The sequence below is a fragment of the Temnothorax americanus genome, unplaced genomic scaffold, assembly GCF_048541705.1.
Source record: "Temnothorax americanus isolate GAGA-0224 unplaced genomic scaffold, ASM4854170v1 Scaffold61, whole genome shotgun sequence".
NCBI lineage: Eukaryota > Metazoa > Arthropoda > Insecta > Hymenoptera > Formicidae > Temnothorax > Temnothorax americanus.
The window spans coordinates 342643-367990 of NW_027509762.1; the positions used below are offsets into that span (position 1 = coordinate 342643).

The 25348-nt window shown below is 41.0% G+C and overlaps 2 protein-coding genes and 1 long non-coding RNA gene across 5 annotated transcripts in view; 2 read left to right on the plus strand and 1 right to left on the minus strand.

Annotated features, from left to right (window-relative positions):
- The window catches only part of LOC143905464 (uncharacterized), a 249609-nt gene that overhangs the window by 201232 nt on the left and 23029 nt on the right, over positions 1 to 25348 (minus strand). The window lies entirely within an intron of this gene.
- LOC143905439 (uncharacterized) lies at positions 4052 to 5470 on the plus strand. Its single transcript, XM_077420858.1, has 4 exons — positions 4052 to 4672; positions 4767 to 5004; positions 5088 to 5173; positions 5237 to 5470. Exons 1-4 carry the CDS (start codon positions 4052 to 4054, stop codon positions 5468 to 5470), a joined length of 1179 nt encoding a protein of 392 aa, XP_077276984.1.
- On the plus strand, positions 11156 to 12565 carry LOC143905470 (uncharacterized). The gene is made up of 2 exons (XR_013259204.1): positions 11156 to 11534; positions 11607 to 12565. It is a non-coding gene; the product is annotated as an uncharacterized LOC143905470 (long non-coding RNA).

Sequence of the window (25348 nt, forward strand, 5' to 3'; positions counted from 1 at the left end):
GCGCGTCAGCGATGCGACAATTAAAAAGAAACAGCCAGATTCACCAGACGGGCCTCGCAGCGGAAAAACCCAAAGCGCTGTTGATCGATAGCGCGGCTTACGGGAGGTCGATAACAAATAAATCTATCTATTGATTTCTCTCTGCTCATGGCTCTGTTTTACCCTAGGTATCTCTGCCCGTCCTTACCCTCAATTCGAATAAAAAGCTTAGATTCTGAACAAAATTAATAGTTTACATATTTATATATTTATATATAAGGTGTGCCATTTTAAACACCCCAGGCAAATATCTCGAAAAATATGGAAGATATGAAAAAAACGTTTTAGACAAAAGTTGTATTAAAGAGGACAAATAATGATAAAACCAATTTTCGAATAAATCAATTTTTTAAGGTCACAAAAGTCATCACCATTTTTTTAAATAAAATCTTATGTTTTTTTATAATATGATTTTCTAATTATTCTGCATATAAAAGTATCAAGATAGTTGTAAAAAAATTAATGGTTCACGGAGAAAATTGTTACGGTTGTTACAACAATGTTCTCTATGATTAAAGAGAAATGTATGTAAATTTAAGTTAAATTGATATTACATTTAATGTAGCTGTTAAGATATGCCCATTTATACAGTTGTCATAACCGTAGTTCTTACGATACGTAACATTCGGTTATAATACCCTCGTATATGTTTGCCTCAACCAAGGATTATTGCTATCCCTCTTATGTGGTCTGCAGCACAACTATTATGGTTGAGAGATCCATAAGATATAGCTGCACGGTACAGCACTGAATCACTGCAATGATTGAGAGTTTAGTTCCATTGCGCGCGCAAAAGAATTTCTGCATAGAATAAAGTAGATTTGATAAGGATGTTTTAACTTTAAGGCCTATCTACATAAGACGCAGAACGCGAGTCGCAAGCACACACACAGTCTACATGTCAATCTAACCTCTTTGTGTATAGAGGTTAGATTGACATGTAGACTGTGCGTGTGTCTTGCGACTCGCGTTCTGCGTCTTATGTAGATAAGCCTTTATAAATATACTTTTTTTATAAATATATTTACGAACACAAAATTTCGTAATGAGCCGACACTGGTTTCTGACATTCACCCGACATTATAAGAAATATTATATCATATATTCAATTCAAAATTTTATTACTCTTTTTAAACTGAATTTGTTTCTTAAGATGATTTTTGAAAAATTATATATTTGCGCTGGTTGACATATGCAGACTATATATAACACTAACATTAAATTAAGAAGTGGTCTACCACGTAAGGCAGTTAGCTCACGATCCAGAGGTCCCGAGTTCGAATCCCACCTAGGTAAGTGTGTTTTTATATGTATTTTTAAATACGAGAAAATATTTATAATCATAGACTGCATCTTAAGAAACAAATTTAGTTAAAAAGTAGTAATAAAATTTCAAAATAAATAATTTTTTTTGTTGGGTAAATATTTGTTTATTATGGTTGTAACATCCATATATTATGGTTGCAACATCCATATAGTAGTTACCCTCACTAAGGTTAGGGAAACCATATGGAAATCATAGGTCACTTCCAGAGTACTATGGTTTCCATAACCCTTTTGTATGGATGGGCGAAAATTAACAGCATTATTCTGTTGTAGCAACCGTAACTTTTTCTCATAAGTGTCTCTTTAGTCAGTTGAATGTTGTCAGTTGCCTTACAGTTGGTGGCCCATGATGTCGGAGTCATCTCTGAATATGCGACCACAAATGGATTGTCTCTCAATCTTAAGAAGTCCAAAGTATTAATATTTGGTAGCAAGCGTTATGTCGACCAAATTGATCTACACACGGTAAATCTGAGTGTCGTCAGCAAAAATCAAGCGTTGGGTAAATCTAAGAAACGCACCAATGTCATTAATGAAAAGGGAAAAGAGGAGCGGTCCCAATACTGATCCCTGAGGCACGCCAGAGGTGATGGATAGCCACTCGGAGAATTTACCAACCAGATCAACGACCGCCTGAGAGCGACCAGTGAGGTACGAAAAAATTACGAGAGAGAGAGAGAGAGAGAGAGAGAGAGAGGAGAGAGAGAGAGAGAGAGAGAGAAAGAGAGAGAGAGAGAGAGACTATTTGCGTGTCTTATTACATATGTCCTCCGGGGCGAAGCCCGGGTAACCAGCTAGTATATATATTTTTTTTTCCAACTTATTTAACAGGGCGCCGATTTTTTGTCGGACTTAAAACACAGTTTATTGTTGAAATTAAAACCCTTCTCTCCCTGAAATTAAATTGACTCAATTTAATAATTTAAAAACTGTAAAGTATTTATTGCGAAAAATATTATCTCAGCCAGGATTCGGACCTGGAACCTCCTTCATTCCGTGAAGGGTGCCATACCAATTCGACTACCGAGGCATATGGTAATATTTATCGCAACAACCGGTTAACAATAGTTTGAAACGTCTTGCTCAGGCGACGTGAATAAATAATAATAAGAGAAAAATTAAGATCAAATGCCATACTGTTCAAGCTTAGATCTTTGACAGCCTTATATTAAGGTGGTCCTTTCGCGGACCCAGCTAGTCAAATAACAGTCCGTCATGAGGTAATTGAAAACAAACATATTGCAACATCCCAATAATTATAATAATATAAAATGATTTTACACGCACGATTTAATCATATTTAAGTATATTTATTAATTTAAAAAATATCACAATAGTAGTGCGGTTGGACTCGATTTTTTCGTCCGATTGACGTACAGATACATTTGGCAACACCGCAGTAGCTAGTCTTTTGTATAACCTACAAATTTGTTATCACGGCTTCGTCTCCGTCTCCGTATCACGTCTCCGTCTCCGTGTCTCCGTCTCCGTGTCTCCGTCTCCGTGTCTCCGTCTCCGTGTCTCCGTATCACGTCTCCGTTCCATGAGCAAAGGAAAGGCATAATATTCGTGCTGTGCACGGGCGTGAGAAAAGACACTTCGTTTCGAAATCTAAATATCGTTGGAGACAAAATGTGCTTGCGTCGAAAAAAAGAGCTGCCTTTCCGGCTGTCTCTAACGTGCCCGATTTTGAAATATGTGGTTGCCGTATTGTAGAACTGAAAACTCTTGCTCTCAATCTTTGGTGCATAGCTTGTGACATTCCTCTATCACTTCGTTACGTCAAAAGTGAGCAGAAATTCGGTCTGGCAAGCGTACTTGATGTGAAATGTGTAAAGTGTAATAAAATCTACACAATTCATACAAATAAACACCTACTAAGTGAGAGATTATACCATGTGAACCTCAAAGCGGCAACAGGAATGTTGATTTATTATAAAATGCGTAAACACAACGTTTTGTTCTGTGCTATATTTTAAAACTTACGTCATTTAATTTCTTCTTTGTAATGCATTGCAGCAATGATAGACGGTGGCATTGGAGAATCGCAGCTGAACATAATCTTTTCTGCTCTAGATATACCAAGTTTTTCAACTGCAACACTAAACGTAATGAGAGAATTGTCGGTCCAGCTATCGAGAGTGTAGCTCGAAATAGCTGTCGAGAAGCTATCTAAGTGGAAAAATCCCTAACAGTACCTGCAAGCAATTACTCCTGAGGCAGAGCTATCAAAGTGATTTTTTTCCATTCAATAAAAATAGAATTAAAGTAAAGTTCAATTTGTTATCAGATTACACATAGTCAGATATTGGGTTGTATTTTCAGCAATCCCGAACAATTTAATGATGAAGAAAACAGTATCACGATGGCAGAGGTGAATCAAGAGGAAAGCGTCAAGATCGTCGTATCATACGACGCTGGGTGGCAGAAGCGCGGAACTGGTCGAGCTTATAACAGTCTCTCTGGTTTGAATTTATGTAACCACGAGACTTCAAATACTTTATAGTTAGTTCGTTATTTGCGTCGATACTTAGGTCAAGGCAGTCTCATCGGGCATCGGTCGAAGTTAATCCTCGGGTACGCAGTTCAATGCAAGGCATGTGCATTTTGCGCACGGGGGCACTCCCGCGACGATCATGACTGTCGTAAAAACTATGAAGGTAGCGCGAAGTCTATGGAGCCTAACATGGCTGTGGAGTTGATCGTTCATAACCAGCATCTGAAGGACGAAAACGTTTGCGTTAACGTACTGATTGGCGACGACGACTTATCAACTATTGCAGCAGTACGGCGCGAATCTACCACACGAATAGATAAGTGGTCTGATCTAAACCACGCATCCAAGGCGATGATTAATGCGTTGTATGGTTTGAAGCTGCCAACTAAAATCATCGAGTATTTTTCACGATGCTTTACTTGCGCGATAAAAAAAAATGAAGGCAATTCTGAAGCAGTAAAGGATGCGTTAAAAAACGTCGTGTCTCACGCTTTTGGCAGTCATGAGCGTTGTGGCGAGTGGTGTCGCTATTTTAGCATAGGTGAAAAGTATCAGCACAAAAGCCTTCCTCATGGAAAGCCCTTATCGGATCCACAGCTAAAATCTGCACTTACTTCTGTCTTCACGAGATTCGCGAATAATTCTGACAAATTGGCACCGTGCGGTTCTAGCCAAGGCAACGAATCCTTTAACAGTACAATTGCCAGCAAAGCTCCAAAATCGAAATACTACAAAGCGTCAGAGTCCCTCAATTTTCGAGTAGCTGCATCAGTTTGCCAAAAAAATATTGGAGTGACCTACATTGAACAAGTGATTATTTTAGTTGTACGAAACTCGCCTGTATTCAATCGATTTCTCATCCGTTCGATTTGCAACTCCAATTTTATTTACTGCTATGTTTAAGATTTATAAAAAGCTGAATCTGTCGCCGAACACAGTAAAATTCCGCGAATTGAAGGAAAATTTTAGAAAACGAAAAATCGAAAATTTACGGACTGTCGAAGCGAAACGAAGAAGACTGTTTTATAAGAAAAACCGATCAAGTAAAATGGCATCCGTACAGCGTCGCGAAGGAATTACGTATGAGACCGACAGCGGATTGAACAGTGTGTCTGGATTCATTGATGAGAGTCCTTACCAAGGTATCCTCTGCACTTACTCTTATAGACGCTGGTTTTCATGAACGGTCATCCCCAATATAAATGCGAGAAATATTTACTTTTAGCTGATACTTCCGACCACCAAGATGCAAAGATAGTAATTTTTGACCTGGAAACAACCGGACTGTCAAAGTCCTCAGAAATATGCCAGGTCTGTCACTATTGTGAAAGCTAGAAGGCGAAACACTTGACTTAGGTTTTCCTACACTTTCAGATAGCAGCTGTGCACGAGAAGGAAACATTTAATGCATATATTGTTCCAGCGGGAGGCATGTCTTCCAGGGCCGCAAAAGTCACTGGGCTTCAAATCCATAGGGGTGAGATGTTTTTGAATGATCAGCAAGTTGACACAACGTTGCCACCTCAAATGGCATTTAAAAACTTCATTGCCTATTTACGGAGTATCGAAAATAGTATAATTCTCACAGCTCACAACGGATTTAGGTGAATTTCAGAGAATTAATTTTATTCATGCACTAACAGTAAAACGCTATTTTTTAAATAGAATTTTAGGTCAAAGAAACGTTTTATATCGCACATTATTAAAGTCAAAATGCGTCTGATAATGGTCGAATATTTTATCGGTTATCATGATTTATGTTAGATTCGATGCACCGTTGATATTGCGACACATGAAAAAGTTCGGATTTCTTGAAGAATTTCAGTCTGTCGTAATAGGTTTCGCAGATACGTTGCATCTCTTTCGCAATTTATTTCCGAATCGGAAGAAAGAAAAAAAAGGTATACCCAAACAGCTCTCGCGGAAGATCTCTTAGGGTCTGAGTCGATAGCAGGAGCTCATAATGCTGTTACCGACGTCTCAATTCTAAAAAGATTAGTTTACAGTAGCTGAATTACCGACGATATGATAAAGGAAACAATAAAAATAACCGGTGAAATCTTGCGTGCAGAGAATAATGCTGTCGTCCATGCACACAACAAAATCACTCTCGAAAATTTGAAAGACATCTCGGCTGGCATGGAAACTAAAATGGCAAAAGCCGGCATCACATTGGAAATACTTGAAAAGACATTCGCTGATTTTGAACCGGAAGGGATTCGAATGCTGCTTTGCAAAGATGTTAGAGGCAAGCCTCGAGTAACGAAAAAAAAATCAAGTACTCATGGCGATTGTGCAACAGCTCGAATAGAGCAAACTTCAAACATTAATTAAAGTGTATAATTATTTATCATAATATAAGTGAATAAATATTGTATGTATAACAATTTAACAATATTTGAATATTTTTTATTCATATATATGCTAAGTATACGTACCCTGAAATTTTATTCATTATTCCACTGGATTCTATCTTCCTTTGAGTTTCGAATTTTTCATTCTATGTATGATAAAGGGAGAAGAGATAATATGTATAGGTAGAAAAAATAGAAGTTACCACAGATAATACAAGGCAAATAAAAAAGAAAAGAAATTGCAAAACAATCCTTTTTACAATTTTCGCAGAATTTCGGGCTAACATGTATCTGAAAAACAGTTCATTACTTACATAATGCAATACCACTAATTAATATCATTTTTTATTACATTTTACATGCCATAAAAAAATATTTTTTGTTACTAAGGGGCGCATTTTTTTCTTTTGCTTCGAGCGCCAAAATGTCTAGTCCCGGCTCTGACATACAGCGTTGCCAAATTTACCTCGCCACCATGACGGTACGAGTAAAGCAATATGCGATTGGATCCACTACTTATTTAACCTCATATATCAGAGCAAAACATTCGACAAGCCCTTATTTTCAAGGTACGTACGAAATCTGGAAACTTCAGGGAATATTTTAAGACATGAATAATGTATTCATCTGATCGCTAAGTACATGTATTATTCGTTGAAAACCTCGGCCGTGGCAATTTTCATCATTCTATCTTTCTCGTCCATTAGATATAAACAAGGATAGAATGACAATGCCACGCTCCGCGAACGCACATTTAGAATGACTTATTTCTTGTAAAGTGTCGGTAACCTCACCTGATTTTTTGTACACATGCCCTTTATTACTGTATATTTAACATATGTAAGCGGCAGAATAAATAGAGTAAGTTATCGACACAGGGATGTAGGAATTCCACAGTTTGCGAGAGGTGACGTAGAATAGTCGGCGCTAGCGACAAATGTGAGACGAGTATGATTTAGGAGTATAAGGAAGCGAGAGTCGCGAAGTAGCTAGCAAAGAGACAACATGTATAGAAAGTGAGAAAGTAGAGAAGAAGTTAATGTGAGAATATGAAGTAACGGTAGTAAGACTGAAAGCGTTATATGATAATGGAGATAGAAACGGACCCTGTATTATGTGATAATGGTGATATAAACGGACATTGTATTATTTGAGATTTGACGACAAGAAGAAGTGAAATGTATATCTCTTGAGACCAGAAATGAATATATTAAATATATATATATATCCTGACAATATACCAAATGTGTACAGTTAATTTATCAGAAGTGGGATACAGACTAAATTATTAACTTTCGGGCGAAACTATAATCACGTGAGTGTAGGGGATATACAGAGTTCCGTGCGCGTGATCGTGCGGTGTAAGCCATGGTATACGTTGTGTTGGAATTCAAGGGCATGGCTGATATATATTTTGATGGAACAAAAGGACATTGAAAATTTAACGATAAATCAATTGAGATCATTGGCTTCGCGACTTAAATTGGGAACGAAGGGCTCTCGCGCAGCAATTATAATTCGAATAATAGACTTTTATACGGAAAACGGGTGGCCAAAGAATATGGCTCAATTTTCGGGACGCAGTGGTGATGTTAGCAGAAACTTGAAGGAGACAGAAAATGAAAATGAGCAGCAGAAAGGAGCAGGACATCCCGATATGTCTGGTCCAGTAGGAAAGGAAGATTTGAATCCGCAACATATTGTTAATGGTATTCCAGCCGTAGGGAATGGCAATGGTCAAGGAGTGAATTTTGCATTGAATATGCAAGAAATCGTGCAAGCGGTGGTACAAGTAATGGAGGAGAGGCAGCGGATGCGAGATGGATCGGCAGGATCTTTTTCAACCACTAGAAGCGTAAGCTCTTGTATAGAAGTTGATACGTCAAATGTAAACTGGCAACAAATTAAATTTGCAACAAAGTTGATCCCTACATTTGCGGGAAAGGACGATGAAAATGTCATTAGATGGCTGGAAAGAATTTCTTGTGTGGCTCGTATGTATAAGTTTAAAGACGAAGTGTTGGTGCTGGCGGCAGTTTCGCAATTAAAAAATCGAGCGCAGGACTGGTATAACAGACAACCAATGGAGGACGTGGCAACTTGGGAGGATTTCAAATTTCGCCTGCGCAGTCATTTCGAAGTAAAAGAATCGTATACAGCAACGCTCGCAAAAATCGGACAAAGAATTTGGAAAACATACACAGAGAAATTTGTAGACTATGCTGAGGATAAACTGGGATTAATGCAGAACCTGTCTTTGACAGAGAGAGAGAAAATTGAATTGTTGGCGGATGGCGTGAAGGATTCAACTTTGAGAAAATTGGTACTAAGTACGTGGATAACGAACATTCCAGACTTTATCGAACATGTTCGTCGAATAACAGAGGATTCCGCTTTGCCGAGAAGAGTTGATACAGGCGTGCGATTTGGAGGTCATGGTCGAGTTCTAAATAGAAACACCGCAGATAGAAGCGATACACCACGACAGGCTTCAACGGAGAGAATGTGTTTCACCTGTAAACGACCAGGGCATATTTCGAGGGATTGCAGACAAAGGAAAGCGGTGTGTTTTCATTGCGGAGAGGAAGGCCACATCAGCCCGGCGTGTCCAAAAAGAGGAACCAACATGGGTACACGTACTAGTCACGTGATCGAGTCAGGAACGGAGAATGTAACGGATTCAACGGTTTTCGTGAGTGATATTAACTCCGGTAATAAAGACAAATCGTGTATTGCGGTACAGAGTATTACAATTCCGAATATTAGATTAAAAGCGCTAATTGATACAGGTAGTTTTGTTTGTTTGATGAGAAAATCAGTCTATGATCAGTATTATGTTGGAAAAGAATTGTTAAAAGTTAGTAGCGATATTCAATTAAAAGGTGTTAACGATACTGCGATAGGTATTTTAGGAAAAATTCAAGATCAAATAACTCTAGAAGGATTAGAAGGCGTTTGGTTTTATGTAAATTTATTGATAGTTCAGGATTGCACCATGAAGTACGATTTATTACTGGGTAGACAATTTTTCCAAAATGCAAATTTGAAATTAATTTATCAAAATGGTAGTTATAAGTTTGAAGTTGACAAAGAAACTATAGAATTTATTCACTGTTTTAATATTGATATTATAGAAAAACAAAATAAATATGATATTAGTAGTAATTTAGAACAGGATATGCCTCTTGCGTTAAAGAAACAAGTAATAGATGTTTTTGACTCGGTGGACAGTTTGAAGATTGAACCTGTAAAAGATGATTATTGTGCTAAAGTTCATTTAAAGGATAATTCATTATTTCGATATGCGCCTAGACGAATGTCAGAGATTGAAAAGAGAGAGTTGGATAACATCATTGATGATCTTCTCAAACGGAATATTATAAAGCCTAGCATATCTCCATATTGTGCCCGTGTTGTATTAGTGCCAAAAAGGGATGGGAGGAGGAGAATGTGTGTGGATCTCCGACCTTTAAACCAAAGAATCTACCCGCAGAAGTACCCTTTCCCTATCATCGATGATCAATTGGATGAATTATATGGAAAGAAGTATTTCACTAAATTGGATTTAAGGGATGGATTTCATCAAATCGCAATACATCCTGATTGCACCAAATATTTCGCATTTGCAACACACAATGGGCAGTATGAGTATACGAGGCTACCTTTTGGTTTCTCTGAAGCGCCAGCTGAATTCCAGAAGCGCATATTATATATGTTCCGGGAGTTACTCTTAAAAAAGAAATTGTTAGTATATATCGATGATTTATTGATAGCTACGGTCGATATTCAAGAAAATTTGGATATTATGAAACAGGTTCTAATCATTCTTAAAAAATATAATCTAGAGTTAAATTTATCAAAGTGCTCATTTTTGAAACATGAAATAGAATACCTTGGTTACTTGGTAACACGAGATGGCATCACAATGAGTAAGAGACACGTTCAAGCAATAACAGATTATCCAATACCCAGTAATGTAAGAGAACTTCAAGGGTTCTTAGGTTTATGTAATTTTTTCCGTAGATTTATTAAGGATTTTGCGCTAAAAACGAAGCCTTTACAAAATTTACTTAAGAAAGGAGCTCAGTTTGATTTTGATGCTAACTGCGAAAATGCATTGGAACAGTTGAAAAGGGAGTTAGTATCTCCGCCGGTTTTGCGAATTTATAATCCGGGTGCAGAAACGGAGCTTCACACAGACGCTAGTAGTCATGGTTTTGGTGCGATACTGTTACAGAAACAGAGCGACGGATATTTTGGTCCGATAGCATATTTCAGTAAATCAACAACTGATTGCAAAAGAAATTATCATAGCTTTGAGTTAGAGACTTTAGCAATAGTAAAAGCAGTAGAGCGATTCCATGTATATTTGCAGGGTATTAAATTTAAAATTGTAACGGATTGTAATTCTCTGGTCATGGCGATGAAAAAAATCAATATTAATCCACGAATTGCGAGGTGGAGTTTATTTTTACAAAATTATCAGTATGATTTGATACACCGTATATCCAAAAAGATGGTACATGTAAATTCTCTGAGTCGAAATGTGATGATTGTTAATAATATATCAGTAGAAGATGAAATCATGTATAAACAATTGACTGATCCTAAATTAAAAGAAATTGCATCAGAGTTGGAGATGAAAGAAAACAAGTATTTTTCACTAGTTAATGGTCTGGTCTTTAGAAACTATCAAGATAAGCAATTATTTGTTGTTCCAGATAATATGGTAAATAATGTCATTAGAATTCATCACGATGAAATGGGTCATGTTGGCATTGACAAAACTATTCAGGGAATTCTCAAGTACTATTGGTTCGCTTGTATGAAGATAAAAGTTAAACAATATATAGAAAGTTGTATAAAATGTCTTAGTAACACTATTGCTGCGGGAAAAACGGAAGGAGAAATGGAGCTTGTTGATACTGTACCCGTTCCTATGCATACGATACACGCGGATCATTTTGGTCCTTTAGAAGAAACTGCGGAAAAATATAAGTATATTCTGGTAGTTGTGGATGCATATACTAAATTTGTCAGGTTATATCCGTGTAAATCAGTATCTTCGGAACACACTGTAGCACACCTTACAGCTTTGAGCAATTTATTTGGATGTCCGGAAAGGATAGTTAGTGATCGCGGAACAGCGTTTACTTCTAGTGTGTTTGCCCAGTTTGCACAAGAAAATGGTATTAAACATATAAAGACAGCAGTTGCCTCACCTTGGGCAAATGGCGCGGTAGAACGTGTAAATAGGTTTTTGAAATCAACTCTATCTAAGGTTATTGAGGATCTGAGTGATTGGTCTAAAAAACTCGGTAGAGTACAGTATATTTTAAATAATACCTTTCATAAGTCAATAAATGCTACACCTAGTATGGTATTTTTAGGGTATGATCAAAAGAATCAATCAGATAAGGATCTTCGACGATTTATGGATGAATTGATTGCAATTGATAAAAATATTGATCAGGAACGTAATAAGGCTAGAGATACAGCAAAATTAGTTAATAGTGCGGTTCAGGAATATAATAAAAATCAATATGATAAACGACATAAGAAACCAACAACATATAAAGAGGGTGATTTAATCTTAATTAAAGTGCTGCAACATAAACCGGGCATAAATCAAAAATTATTTCCAAAATTCAAGGGTCCATATCAGATTGCTCGAGTGCTGCGAAAGAATAGATATGTTGTAACGGATATACCTGGATATAGTCTTACTCAGAAACCTTTAAATACTATCTTGTCAGCTGATAAAATAAAACCATGGATAAGAATAACCGAAATGGCACCACAGGTATCGGAGGATATATAAATTTGCGTTAGTATATAAGGCTATTAACCATTGAACGTTCATTCGTATAGGATGATAAATAATTTATATATATAAATATGTACAGAGACGAATAGTTCGGGACGAACTATAATGTCAGGATGGCCGAGCTGTAAGCGGCAGAATAAATAGAGTAAGTTATCGACACAGGGATGTAGGAATTCCACAGTTTGCGAGAGGTGACGTAGAATAGTCGGCGCTAGCGACAAATGTGAGACGAGTATGATTTAGGAGTATAAGGAAGCGAGAGTCGCGAAGTAGCTAGCAAAGAGACAACATGTATAGAAAGTGAGAAAGTAGAGAAGAAGTTAATGTGAGAATATGAAGTAACGGTAGTAAGACTGAAAGCGTTATATGATAATGGAGATAGAAACGGACCCTGTATTATGTGATAATGGTGATATAAACGGACATTGTATTATTTGAGATTTGACGACAAGAAGAAGTGAAATGTATATCTCTTGAGACCAGAAATGAATATATTAAATATATATATATATCCTGACAATATACCAAATGTGTACACATATATCAAATTTAGATACCTATCTAATACTTGTTCTCACGAAAGGACTACCTTAATTTTTGTGTATATGGGGCATTTCATGCCAAATCGACCTGGGTTTGACCCTCGACCTCAATGATTTGGTCGGCGTTTTTTTATGTTATTGTTCCAACTCTAAAATGCACTCAGATTTTTTTAGATTTTTTTTTTATAATATTGATTTAGTTCCAATTTTTTAAACCGACATATATCAATGGCCATAATTTAAAAATCTGAAAAAATACTGTCAGATATCAAATTTTTTAAACCTTGAAAGTGGACCGGCGTTGGTTTCTAATTTTTTCGTAAAAAAAAAAGTTATTTTAATGTCCTTTCAAACAATATACTACAATATGAAAAACTCAATTAAAAATTTTTCAGTACCCCAGAGGACTACAACTCAAAACTTTTAAATGAAACTCCTTATATTGTATATATTGTTTAAAAGGACATAAAAAAAGAAATTTTTTGCTGCAAACCAAAGGTCAATACGTTGATCCGTTCGGGAGTTATTTAGGGTCAAATTTCAAAAAAGTCAATTTTTTTACCCTAAATAACTCTCGAACGGGTATAAACGTATCGACCTCTGGTTTGCGCCAAAATTTTTCTTATTTTATGGCCTTTCAAATGATATACTACTTTAGAGGGGTTTCTGTTTAAGAAAACACCGATCAAATTGACCTAGCCTTGAAAAGGTCATTCAAGGTCAAGTCCATATTTTTGTCATATGTCCCCCTCCAAACCATGCAACTTTTGTCCGAAACATTTTTAAATAAAATCATCGGTTGATGAGATAATTGACTGTATCATTTAAAACGAAATTAGCAGGAGGATATCTGAGGAGGTGGAGAAGCTTCTGTTGGGCTTGGAAGAGGTTAAAGACTTCTACGGGGACAAACAATAAAATTACATACATACATATACATTTAAAACAAAATTCCCGTATATATATAATCAAATGTCCCGACTGACTCATCAACGCCCAGTCCAATCCCCTAAACCTAGAAACGTGAAATTCGGGGAGTATATTCCTTCATGACGTAAGCAACCACTAAAAAGGGATTTTTAGAAATTCGATCTTTATCGGGGTGAAAAGGGGTAAAATGTGTTTTCACGGATTTTTCAATATCTCTTAGGCTCGATAAGATACTGACTGAGTTTTTGCTCATAAAGGTTACTCATACAAATGCTTAAAAACATAATTCAGGATTTTTTCCTAATCAACCCTTAAAGGAACAAATCTATATTCGGAGGTAAATTATAGAATCCTTCGCATACCATAGCGAAGCACGGGGTATCAAGCTAGTAAATTATATATATAATATATACATATATATTTCGTTCTCCGTGTGCACGCTATGAAAGTTGAAGTTTATTCTTCAATTTTGCAAGGTCCACTTTACATTAGCGCCGTTTGTAATCAAATCTTCGCAGAGAAACGAGCCTTGAAGCATTCGAAAGCTGAGAATTTAAGCTTTAGAACGCTTTTTTAAACATTACTCTGTGAAAATATGTTACTTTGAATTTGAAGCTTTTTAGCGCTGATTTCAAGTGGTCCAAATTTTTCTCATTTTTACTAACCCTTATATTTTTTGCCACATGTATGTACGCTCAATTCACGAATCTTAAAACACTAAAGGATAATCCTTTTACAAAATTTACAAAACACTTGTATGTATGTACATGCCACTAAAACGAACTATCATCAGCTATCAATTTGCCGCGAAATATAACATCGACCGCCAGACGCGTGGAAAAGAAACAATGCACCGATGCGCGCTATCTCGCTCGCTCACTCTCTTAATATATCTACGAGGCTTGATCGCTAGTGCATTCTTACGTCAGAAATTGCAACCGTACAAGTATAAAGAACATACTAAATTCTCGTACTCGCGTAAATATACACAGTAGTGTCTCGCGCTGCACGTGTACTTGGCGTGAAACACTATCGTGTCTCTTAATGATGCATACATAAGAATAATGCAATCATATTATAATAAAATAATCTTAATATATAGTTTTTAATAGTAGAATATATAATGCGTTATAAAACATTTCCCTTGTTTTATTAGAGTGAGCAGATTACCAATCGCACACGACGATATTTTCCAATCGAGCATATTCTCGATTAAACACAGTCTTGATCAATCATATTCCTAATTGGACACAGTCTGATCGAACACGTTTAGTTGCATTTGGATACAGTCTCGATCGGACACCATTCCGATCGGATACAATCCCGCGCGATTAGGCATTTCCGTGCAATAATAAACCTCGTTTTGCACTGTAAGCACCGGTTGATGTATAGTGTATCTCGCTTTGCGTGCAAAATTGGAAATCCGTGTGAAACTATACAATAAAAAAATCTCATTTTGCACTGTAACCACCGAGCAGTATGGGGCGGAGCTCGTTTCGCGTGAAAAGTTGAAAATCCATGTGGAATCGTACAATGATAGACTTTATTTTGCACTGTAAACATCAGGGAATGTGGAGTTTTCGCTTTACGTGCACTGAAAGCCGAAAAACAGTAATAATTCCTGTATTTTTGCTCATTCTCAACTTTTAATCTTTCTTACAGTAACCATTACGCACTACTACAATATACATTCTCCCAGCAATCAGTACGGATTTTACAGTAACCATTACAATAAAGACCAGTAAGTAATTATTCCGGTGTAATATTTTAATGGAAAAAAATTTTTATTTTATTTTCAAATAGTTCTAATTTTTTTTAAATATTTTTATAGTTTAATTTTTATTTGTGGTTTCGCATATATTCTATTTTATTTATTATGAGAAGGCTTTGAACGAGCGATGCGCTCCCGCCCTTCTAGAGGGCAGCTCCCGGTTTGCGGCGTGACTCGGCGCGCCACGCGTGCGTACGGGGATCATGGCTCACGCAGACGAGCTTTGTTCTCTGACGTGTTCAAACGTATTTGATCGTCCATTGAGATTTAGGCATAAGAAATAAGTTATATTAGCTGACGTTCTAACAGTAAATTCTTTGGCAGGTTAAAGTATAAAATGCCTCCTAAACAATACGAACAAAAGTTTCGTCGTGCGTGGCTTAAAGACCCGCTTCTTAAAGATTGGCTCATTGCTGTGGAAAGTATATACAGGAACGGTTGGAAAATGCACAATGTGCAATCACATTGTATCAAATAGATATGCAGATTTGAAAAATCACCGAAGTTAAAAAAAACATAAGAAAAATGAATTGTTAATAATAGGTCCAAATCCTCAGCCAAAAATACCGTTCCAAAAGGATGCAGATTTGTTTTTGTCAAAACAGACGGAAGCTACATTTAGTCTGTTCATGGCGCAGCATACTTCCATCAACATCTGTGACCATTTAATTAATGCCTGTAAAAAATGTTTTGAAGGTAAAGCTGTAGAAAATCTACATATGCGTAGAACTAAATGTTTGGGGATCATAAAAAATATTATTGCACCGTTCTTTTTTGAAGACTTAAAGAATGACGTGGGTGATTTTAAATTCAGTCTCATAATTGATGAATCTACTGATTTAACAGTTAATAAATATTTAGGAATGTTAAGAATATTTAGGTTCAGCGCGTTTATGTTGCCGAGTGTACAGACACATAATTCCTTATGTTCTATGTGACTGTACAGTAAAACGAGTCTAGCGCGACTCGGGTAACTTCGGCAGCTTCCGTGCCCCGAAGCGACTTCGAGTGGCAACCGTGCGAGGCGGCTCTTCCCCTCTCTAGTCTCGTCTCAAGTCTCATGTCGAGAGGAGAGCACGCGCCATACAGTTTATATTAATAAAGAGAATTTATAATAAATTCGGAAGCGACTCAATTCTCCTCAGCCCGTCCACACAATTCCTGTATCAACAGGTTATGGGCCCAGTTAACGTTAACTGCGGAAAATTGTGTGTGCTGAGAGAATTCGGGGAGTCGCACGTGGCGCGGAACGAAAAGTCGGCCATTTGTTCGAGTGCCGGTGTGCCGGTGTTAACGTGTCGGAAGCGTGCAAGCAAATCGAAGCCGCGATGTCGGTCGGAATCTCGGTGAAGGATGTGAAGCCTTTCGATGGAACGAACTTCCAGGGCTGGAAAGCTCAAGTGAACGCGTTATTCGTAATGAACGACGTCCTCGACATCGTAGACGGCACGAGGGAACCGCCACCCGTGGAAGCGGGACACGCGGCCGCGTTGAAGAAAAACGTGAAGGATGACGCAACGGCGAAATTCATTATCCTGTCCAATCTCGACGAAGCTCAACAAGTGTGTGTGCTATCGTGCATTTCTGCGAAAGAAATGTGGGACAAATTGTGTCTAATCCACGAGCAGAAGACGGCGACAAATAAGTTGGGCCTGCTGCAAAAGTTTCACGCGTACCGGATGAGCGAAGCGGACACGGCGGTACAACACGTGGCGAGGGTAACGAATATGGCGAGCCAGCTCAAGGACGTCGGTAAAGACGTATCAGACGCCACAGTCATGGCGAAGATTCTCGCGAGTCTGACCACGAGGTTTAGCACGCTGCAGGTGGCGTGGGATAGTGTCGACCCTGCACGACAAACTCTCGATAATCTGCAGGAAAGGCTGATTAGAGAGGACGCGAGGCTCAACAACGACGAAGACGTTTCGGAAGCGTTGGCCGCAACGGCCAAAAATCGACGTCAGCGAGGAGCGAAAAGTGTCGAGAACAAAAAGACTAAAAATATCAAAGAAATACAGTGCTACAAGTGCCAAGAGATGGGACATATCGCGAGTCGGTGCCGAAATAAGCGGAAGCCGCGTGACGACAGTGAAAAATCCCGCGCTCTTGATGACGAGAAATCCCGCGACTGCGCATTCGTAGTGGAGACAGTTAAAAGTTCGATAGCGTCGGATTCGAAAAGTCGTGTGCTGTGGACGCAAAGTCATGTTATGGCGGCCGACCAAAGTGAGGTCTGGCTGATTGACAGTGGTGCGTCGAGGCATCTAACTTACCGACGTGAGTGGTTTGTCGACTACAAGACGGACAAAACCGGTGCTACGATATCACTTGGTGATAATCAGAACTGCAACGTCGCTGGTGAAGGCACGGTGCAAATTAAAAAGCTTGTCGACGGTGTGTGGCACGACGCGCGAATCGAAAATGTGTTGCACGTCCCTAAATTACGCAAAAACTTATTCTCTGTCGGAGTGTGTACGAAAAAGGGATTCGGAGTGCAATTTAAAAACAATTGGGTCAAAGTGGTGCTCGATGGCAAGGTGCTCGCGACGGGCATGAAGCAAGCCAACGATGTTTATCGCATGTTCTTCAAGGTCGCAAAACAAGGAAGCGCCAAAGAAGCGAACATAGCCACGACGAACTTAACCGTGTGGCACGAGCGAATGGGACACGTCGGGAAGCGCGCGATACGCGAACTGGCAGAAAAAGGACTGGTGAGCGGAGTGACAATTACGGACAAAAGTGACGTCTTTTGTGAACCGTGTCAATTAGGGAAACTGCACAAGCTGCCGTTCAACAAGAAATTGGAGCGCGATACTAAAATAAAACCGGGCGAAAAAATGCACTCGGATGTCTGCGGGCCGATGTCAACGAACTCGGTCGGAGGATCGAGGTACTTCTTAACCTTCAAGGACGAAGCGACCGGCTACAGACACGTGTTCTTCATGAAGAAGAAATCCGAGGTGTATGAAAAATTCAAGATCTTCGAGAAGATGATCGAAAACAAGTTCGGTCGAAAAATGAAAACGCTGCGCTCGGACAACGGTCGGGAATTCTGCAATAGAGAAATGGACAATTATCTCGAAAAGTATGGAATCAAGCGAGAAACGACGGCACCATTTAATCCTGAGCAAAATGGCAAAGCCGAACGAGACAATCGGACAATAGTCGAAAGTGCGCGAACGATGATAATCGCGAAAAATCTACCGTTAAGTCTATGGGCAGACGCAGTGAATTGTGCGGTATATGTCCTTAACCGAACCGTGTGGACGAGTGGTGCAGTAACGCCGTACGAAGCATGGGCTGGGAAAGCTCCAAATCTGAAGCATTTACGAATTTTTGGTTCGGATGCGTACGTGCACATTCCCAAACTATTCACGCGAAAATTCGATGCACGAGCGAGCAAGAAGATCTTTGTTGGATATACAGAAGAATCGACTAACTATCGGGTATATGACCCGGAAACGAAAAAAATAAGCATAGCTCGCAATGTCGTGTTCAACGAGAAAGTCGGAGCGCCGTCACAAAAAGCAGAAGAGAAGGAAGAAGAAAATGAAGTGACTCTTCCACTATCGAAAAACGAGAACGAGTACGAGAACGGGAACGTGATCGATGCTGAAGAAGACGACGGCGACAACGAAGAACGAGAAGAAGAGGACAACGACGAGGCCCAGGAACGAGAGAACGAGCCAGCACGAGAAGACCCAAGGGCAGCACAAGAAGATCCCAGAGTCCTGCAAGATCGCTCGAAAATTCAAACTCCGAGCAGGTACCGGCACAACGCAAATGTTGCCGAGTACATCGTACCGATGACGTACGAAGAGGCTACGAATAGCACTGAAGCCACGCAGTGGGCGGATGCTATTCAAAACGAGTTCAAGGCGCACGAGGAAAACAACACTTGGAAACTCGTCAAAAGGAGAACGCCGGAAATGAGACTGATCGACTCGAAATGGGTGTTTCGAGTGAAGAAGGATGCAGACGGGAGACTTCGATTCAAGGCACGATTGTGTGCGAGGGGCTTCCTACAACGAGAGGGGATCGACTTCAAGGAAACGTTTTCTCCAGTGGTGAGATATGACTCACTCAGAATATTGCTGGCAATAATCGCTGAGAAGAATCTCGAGGTAATTCAGTTTGATGTACAAACTGCATTTCTATACGGACAGCTGGAAGAGACGATATATATGGAAATTCCGGAAGGACTCAAGGTAAAAGAAGATCCCAGGAACGTGGCATGCAAGCTCGAGAGGTCTCTCTACGGGCTAAAACAGGCTCCAAGATGCTGGAACCTGAGATTCACGAAATTTCGAGACGAATACAACTTTAAAGAGTGCGAAGCAGATAAGTGTGTGTTCGTCGGGAAATTCGGTAAATACATAGTGTTATTGGCGTTGTTTGTTGACGACGGGTTGGTCGCGTCAACCAATGTAAAGTTACTGAAAATAATAATTCAACGCCTAAGCGAAGTGTTCAAAATAACGGTCGAAAACTCAGACATTTTTGTCGGGCTGCAAATCGAACGCGATAAAGAGCGAAAAACGTTAACGATTCACCAGAGCGCGTACACGCGAAAGATTATTGAAAAGTTCGGTATGGCGAACTCGAAAACGGTGAGTGTGCCAGCGGATCCGAACGCGGCACTGTCCCCAACCGAGGAGGACGACGAAAGATTAATTAGCGTGCCTTATCGCGAAGCAGTCGGGTCGTTAGTATTCTTAGCGGCTGTATCGAGACCGGATATTGCGTTTGCGGTAAATTCAGTTAGCAAATATCTTGGCAAACACAATGCGACACACTGGCGAGCAGTAAAGCGAATATTCGCGTATCTTCAAGGCACGATAGACTACGGTATCAAGTATGTAAGCGGCGGTAGCGAAGCAGCATTAATAGGTTTTTCGGACGCTGACTACGCCGGAGATATCGAAACGCGAAGGTCCACAACGGGATATGTTTTCTGTCTCGCGAACGGGGCCGTCACGTGGTTGTCGCAGCGGCAACGACTGGTGACGCTAAGTACGACAGAAGCTGAGTACGTGGCTGCATCGGCAGCAGCGCGAGAAGTAGTCTGGATAAGAAAATTGCTATCCGACATCGGATGTCCCTGTGATAAAGAAACGACTCTATATGTCGATAATCAGAGCGCAATTCAACTAGTCAAAAATCCAGTATTTCACAAGAGAACAAAGCATATAGATGTTCATTTTCACTTTATCCGCGAAAAGGTAAACGGAAAAGAAGTTAGGGTCGAATACGTTCCGTCCGAGAATCAGCGCGCGGATATACTCACAAAAGCGCTGCCGCGAGACCGTTTCAGAAATTTATGTTTTAAGCTAAACATGATAACGAACAAGAAACGCTCGAACGGCGGTAGTGTTAAGAATATTTAGGTTCAGCGCGTTTATGTTGCCGAGTGTACAGACACATAATTCCTTATGTTCTATGTGACTGTACAGTAAAACGAGTCTAGCGCGACTCGGGTAACTTCGGCAGCTTCCGTGCCCCGAAGCGACTTCGAGTGGCAACCGTGCGAGGCGGCTCTTCCCCTCTCTAGTCTCGTCTCAAGTCTCATGTCGAGAGGAGAGCACGCGCCATACAGTTTATATTAATAAAGAGAATTTATAATAAATTCGGAAGCGACTCAATTCTCCTCAGCCCGTCCACACAATTCCTGTATCAACAAGGAATTATAGTCAATTATTTTCGTACTAGACATAACAAGTTTGTAATTCCATATCTTGATGTAGTTCCTGTTGAAAACTGCAATACAGAAGGTTTAATTAAAGCCATAAAAAAAGCTTTGACAAAATATAATTTTAATATTGTAAGGGTAAAGGATGGGTCGAACCGGCCACGTTTTCTTAATACGTGTATTTTCTTAATACATATGGATACCACAAGCTTCCGGTTGGGTAAGGAAGGAAGACGGGTGCTCCGTAAAGGAAAGAAGGAATAAGGGAAAGGACGGGCGGAGTAAGGAGTCAAGGAACGAAGAGAGAATAAAGGGAACCCCGAAGGAAGGAAAAGAGGAAGGCGTACAACTGAAGAAAGGCCGGAGGGCAAGAAAAATCGGAAGTAAATCAAGAAAATACGGCGAGGAAGAAAAGAGGTTAGGACGGAGCAAGACAAGGGAAGGAGAGAAGAAGAGAGAAGAGGGAGGGAACGCAATTGAGGTAGGCGACCGGAGAAGGGAAGAGGAAGCGGGGAGCACGGGCATGCGCGAGCCACGGAAGCGGAGACACGTGCGTGGACAGAGGGCTGTTCGGTGCTGAGGCGGCGCGGGGTGCCGGCCCCTCCAAAAGAGTGGGTTGGCACTACTGCGGATCGCCGAGGCGGCGCGGAGTGCCGGCCCCTCCTAAAGAGCGGGTTGGCACTACTTGCGGGGCGACAAGGCGTGACAGGAAAGCAAGTGACATCGGCACGAGAGTGAGCGAAGTGGCGCAGGTCGCTGCGGTGGAAACGCGGTGAGTGAGAGGGGCCGATCGAGATAGGGTGGCACGACTGAAAGTCGACAGAGCGGCGGTGCATGCTTGGCAAGAGAAAGAATACGAGAAAGTGGACTGTAAGCACAACGCAGAGCAGGTGAAGAGCATATCGCGGAAAGAATAAGAGAGTAGGTTCGAAATGCGAAGGAGAAAGGAATCGAATAGAATGGAGGAAAATCGTAAGTAAGAAAAAAATAGAAGAAGCGGGGAGAGGGGGTAAGAATAGAAGTAAGAAGAGATGAATCAATGGGGCAAGAAGGCGGATAGGTTAGGGCTTACAAAGAGAGGAAAGAAGGAGGACAAGCGCATTAAGTAACATAATTCATTATGCACACAGTGGCAGACAAAGAAGAGGTACAGACAGCGGCGCGAAAGAGGGAAGAGACAGGATGGATCAAGGAAATTACGAGGGAGCTAAGGGAAATCGGGCATGAAATTAAAGAGGAAATAATACGAACGGGAAGGGAAGTCAAAGAGGAACTGAGAAAGCTAAAAACCCACTGGAAGTGGAGGAGAAGAGGATGGTGGAAGAAAAGGAAGAACGAGGGGAAGAAGGGTGGAGAGAGGAGTGGGGAAGGGATTGGAGCGAGGGTTCGACAGACTCAGGGGGAAGGATCACGGAAGGGACGGATAATGGTCGTGAAGGCAAGAAGAATCGGGAAGCTAAACAAGATAGCCAAGGAAGGAAGAGGGCGACAGAGAAAAAAGGAGACGGAGGAAGAGAGAAGAGCGAGAAGGAATGGAGAAGACCGCCGGAAAGCGTACAGAAGGAAGGAACAGGAAGAGGAGAGGAACAGACGAGGCGAATGATAGGAGAGAGAAGAGGAGATAAGAAGAAGAAGAGAGAAAAGAGAGAGGGAGGAGGAAGGAAAAAAGAGAGAGAGAGAAAAGAAAAAATTGAGAAGAGGAAAAAAGAATCTGATCTGGAGGAGAGTGGCAGGAGAAGGACCAAAAGAAAGAAGGGAGATGCTGGAAGCGATAATGGAAAAGGTAACAGGAAGAGAGATACCGATAAGAAAAGCATGGGAGGTGACTGGTGTGGATGGTAAGATTGTAATTTTCACGGAACTAGAAGAAGAAGAGGACAAGGAAGAGGTGATAGAAAGATGTGATGAGATATGGAGAAGGTGGGAGATTGGCGTCGACGAGGAACTAACACTTGAAGAGAGAGCATATAGACATAAGATGGTGGAGAGAGCAAGAGAGGAAAGAACGAGGGGCAACGCAGTGGTGTTAACAAATAGAAGAATGTGGATAAACGGAAGGGAGGTGAAGTGGGAGGAGGAAAGAGGCGGTTGGAGGAGAATATGACCGGACAATATTCACGACAAAGACAATTAGGGTTTGGGACGGTGGATTAGTTTTCTGATTCAAAAGATTTAAAAGGTTGATTGATTGAAAATTATGATTTTGAGTTTGATTTTGATTTTGATTTTGATTTTGATTTTGGTTTTTTGATTTTGGTTTGTATGGCATTGTATTGTATAGAATCAGAGGAGGATGGTAGAGTTTGTACAGGGTTGGGTACGTCCCTTTAAAAACGCCGGATGGAATGGTTTGGGAACGTTCCACAAAAACGCCCTTTAAGGCCCCTTTGGGGCAAATAAAGTATCCTTAACTATATGGATACCACAACGGTCTAAATCGTAACTTAAAAGAAACATAATTTTACGTAATACATAACTTCGCGTAATACATAATAACTTCGCGAATTACATAACTTCTCAAACCGTAATACATAAAAACGACTTAGGATAACTTCTCAAATGCGTGGCTTCTTAAAAATGCACGACGACTAACTTGTCCTCTTGCGCGCCAAAACGATTCTGGAAAAATCCTCGCGGTGTGTAACAGTCGACGGTCAGTAACCGCGCCACCATCGCCGTCACCCCATCTCGCGTCTCTTACACTTCGGGCATCCTGACAATATGGTCATCCCGACCATGCTCGTCATCCGAATCATGCTCACATTCGTCTTGACTCTCTATTCGTCTGATCCATGACTTTAATCGATCTGGCCCAAATACGCCAGGAAAAGGTCGCTGGGTCAATTGAAACCCTTCTATGTCCTTGATTACATACCTATCACGGTCTAATACCGATTCTACAACATAAGGTCCTTTGTATTTAGGAGTTAATTTTTGGTTAATGCCAGGTGTAGTAATAACATTTTTCACCATTACATAATCACCAACTTTATGTTCGGTTCCTTATGTTTCGCATCAATATATCCTGCTCGGGGGGGTGTTTATCCGCCCGGATTCGCGAATGGTCAAACTCGGTTGAAGGACCAGAGGGCCCGTGCCCTCACGAAAACGATTAGAAATGCCAAAAAAAGGGGGGGGTGCGAAGCGACTCACCGTATCGTAGCCCGTGATGTCCTCGCACAGCCTCCGTCCTTCCTCCTGGTTCTCGTGGTGGCGGAGAGTCAGCCCAGGCAGGATGGTCGTGCAAGACGCATGCGGATCACGTGATCGTGCGTGCAGGCGGAAGACAAGCAAGCAAGCGTTAATGCACACGATTCGAATCACACGGCGCCGTTTCGCGGGGTGCACCCGGGCGCGGAATACCGTCCACAAAATCACTATGTGGCAAGATTCTATCGATACGATGTAATTCTTCTCGAAAGCGAGAGACGACGATGGTCCGAGACGTGAGGCGTCGAGTACGGCCCCAAATTTTACTGTCTTCTCTCGCGTACGAAATACAACTGTGCCGGTGCTTGCGCCTCGCGAAGACACCGGGAAGAAGCCCCTCTTCTTCGTGCTTGGGGTGGCCGCCCGCGTGCGGGCAGCACGAGTCGGGTGAGTCGCGCGAACATTGACTATCGAATGGATCGCGATCCGCCAACGTCGCGCGCGAGTCGCTAATACGAAGTGAGCCTCGTTACCGACCGTAAACGAGACAAATATATACAAAGATGCTAAGCAACTAATCTAAACGCGAATACAATACAATGACGCAACTAACAACTATTTACAAGTAACTATTTACACGCGAGTACCAAACATCCCGCCCACCAAAATGCAGCGAGATGCATTTTTTTTTACGGATCGGGGTTGGTCGCCTGGAGAAGTGTGCCCATCGGCAGGGGGCACAGCTTCACCAGGGGACGCACGATCGAACCGCCCGTCACTCGGACCGTGGGCGACCCGCGGAACGCCATCGCGACCCGGGTGAAGGGACTCTACGCGGCCGCGCTTCCATTGGAGAGGCGACGCGTTCTCCTCTCGAATGAGTACGAGTGAGCCCACGGCGAGCGGATTAGCGGAGGTCCACCATTTGGGACGCTGCTGGAGAGTACAGAGATACTCATGATGCCAGCGTCTCCAGAAGTCCTGGTGAATTCGCTGTATTAATTGCCATCGACCTAAGTGGTTCACGGGGAGAGGAGTCAAGTCAGGAGAGGGAATGGCCACCAGGGGCTCCATTGTGAGGAAGTGACCGGGAGACAGGACCTCTAGGTCCAGAGGATCCGTACTCACGGGACAAAGCGGCCGCGAGTTCAATACGGATTCTATCTGAGCGAGGACCGTCGCGAACTCCTCCAACGTCAGAATCTGCTCCCCCACCACCCGCC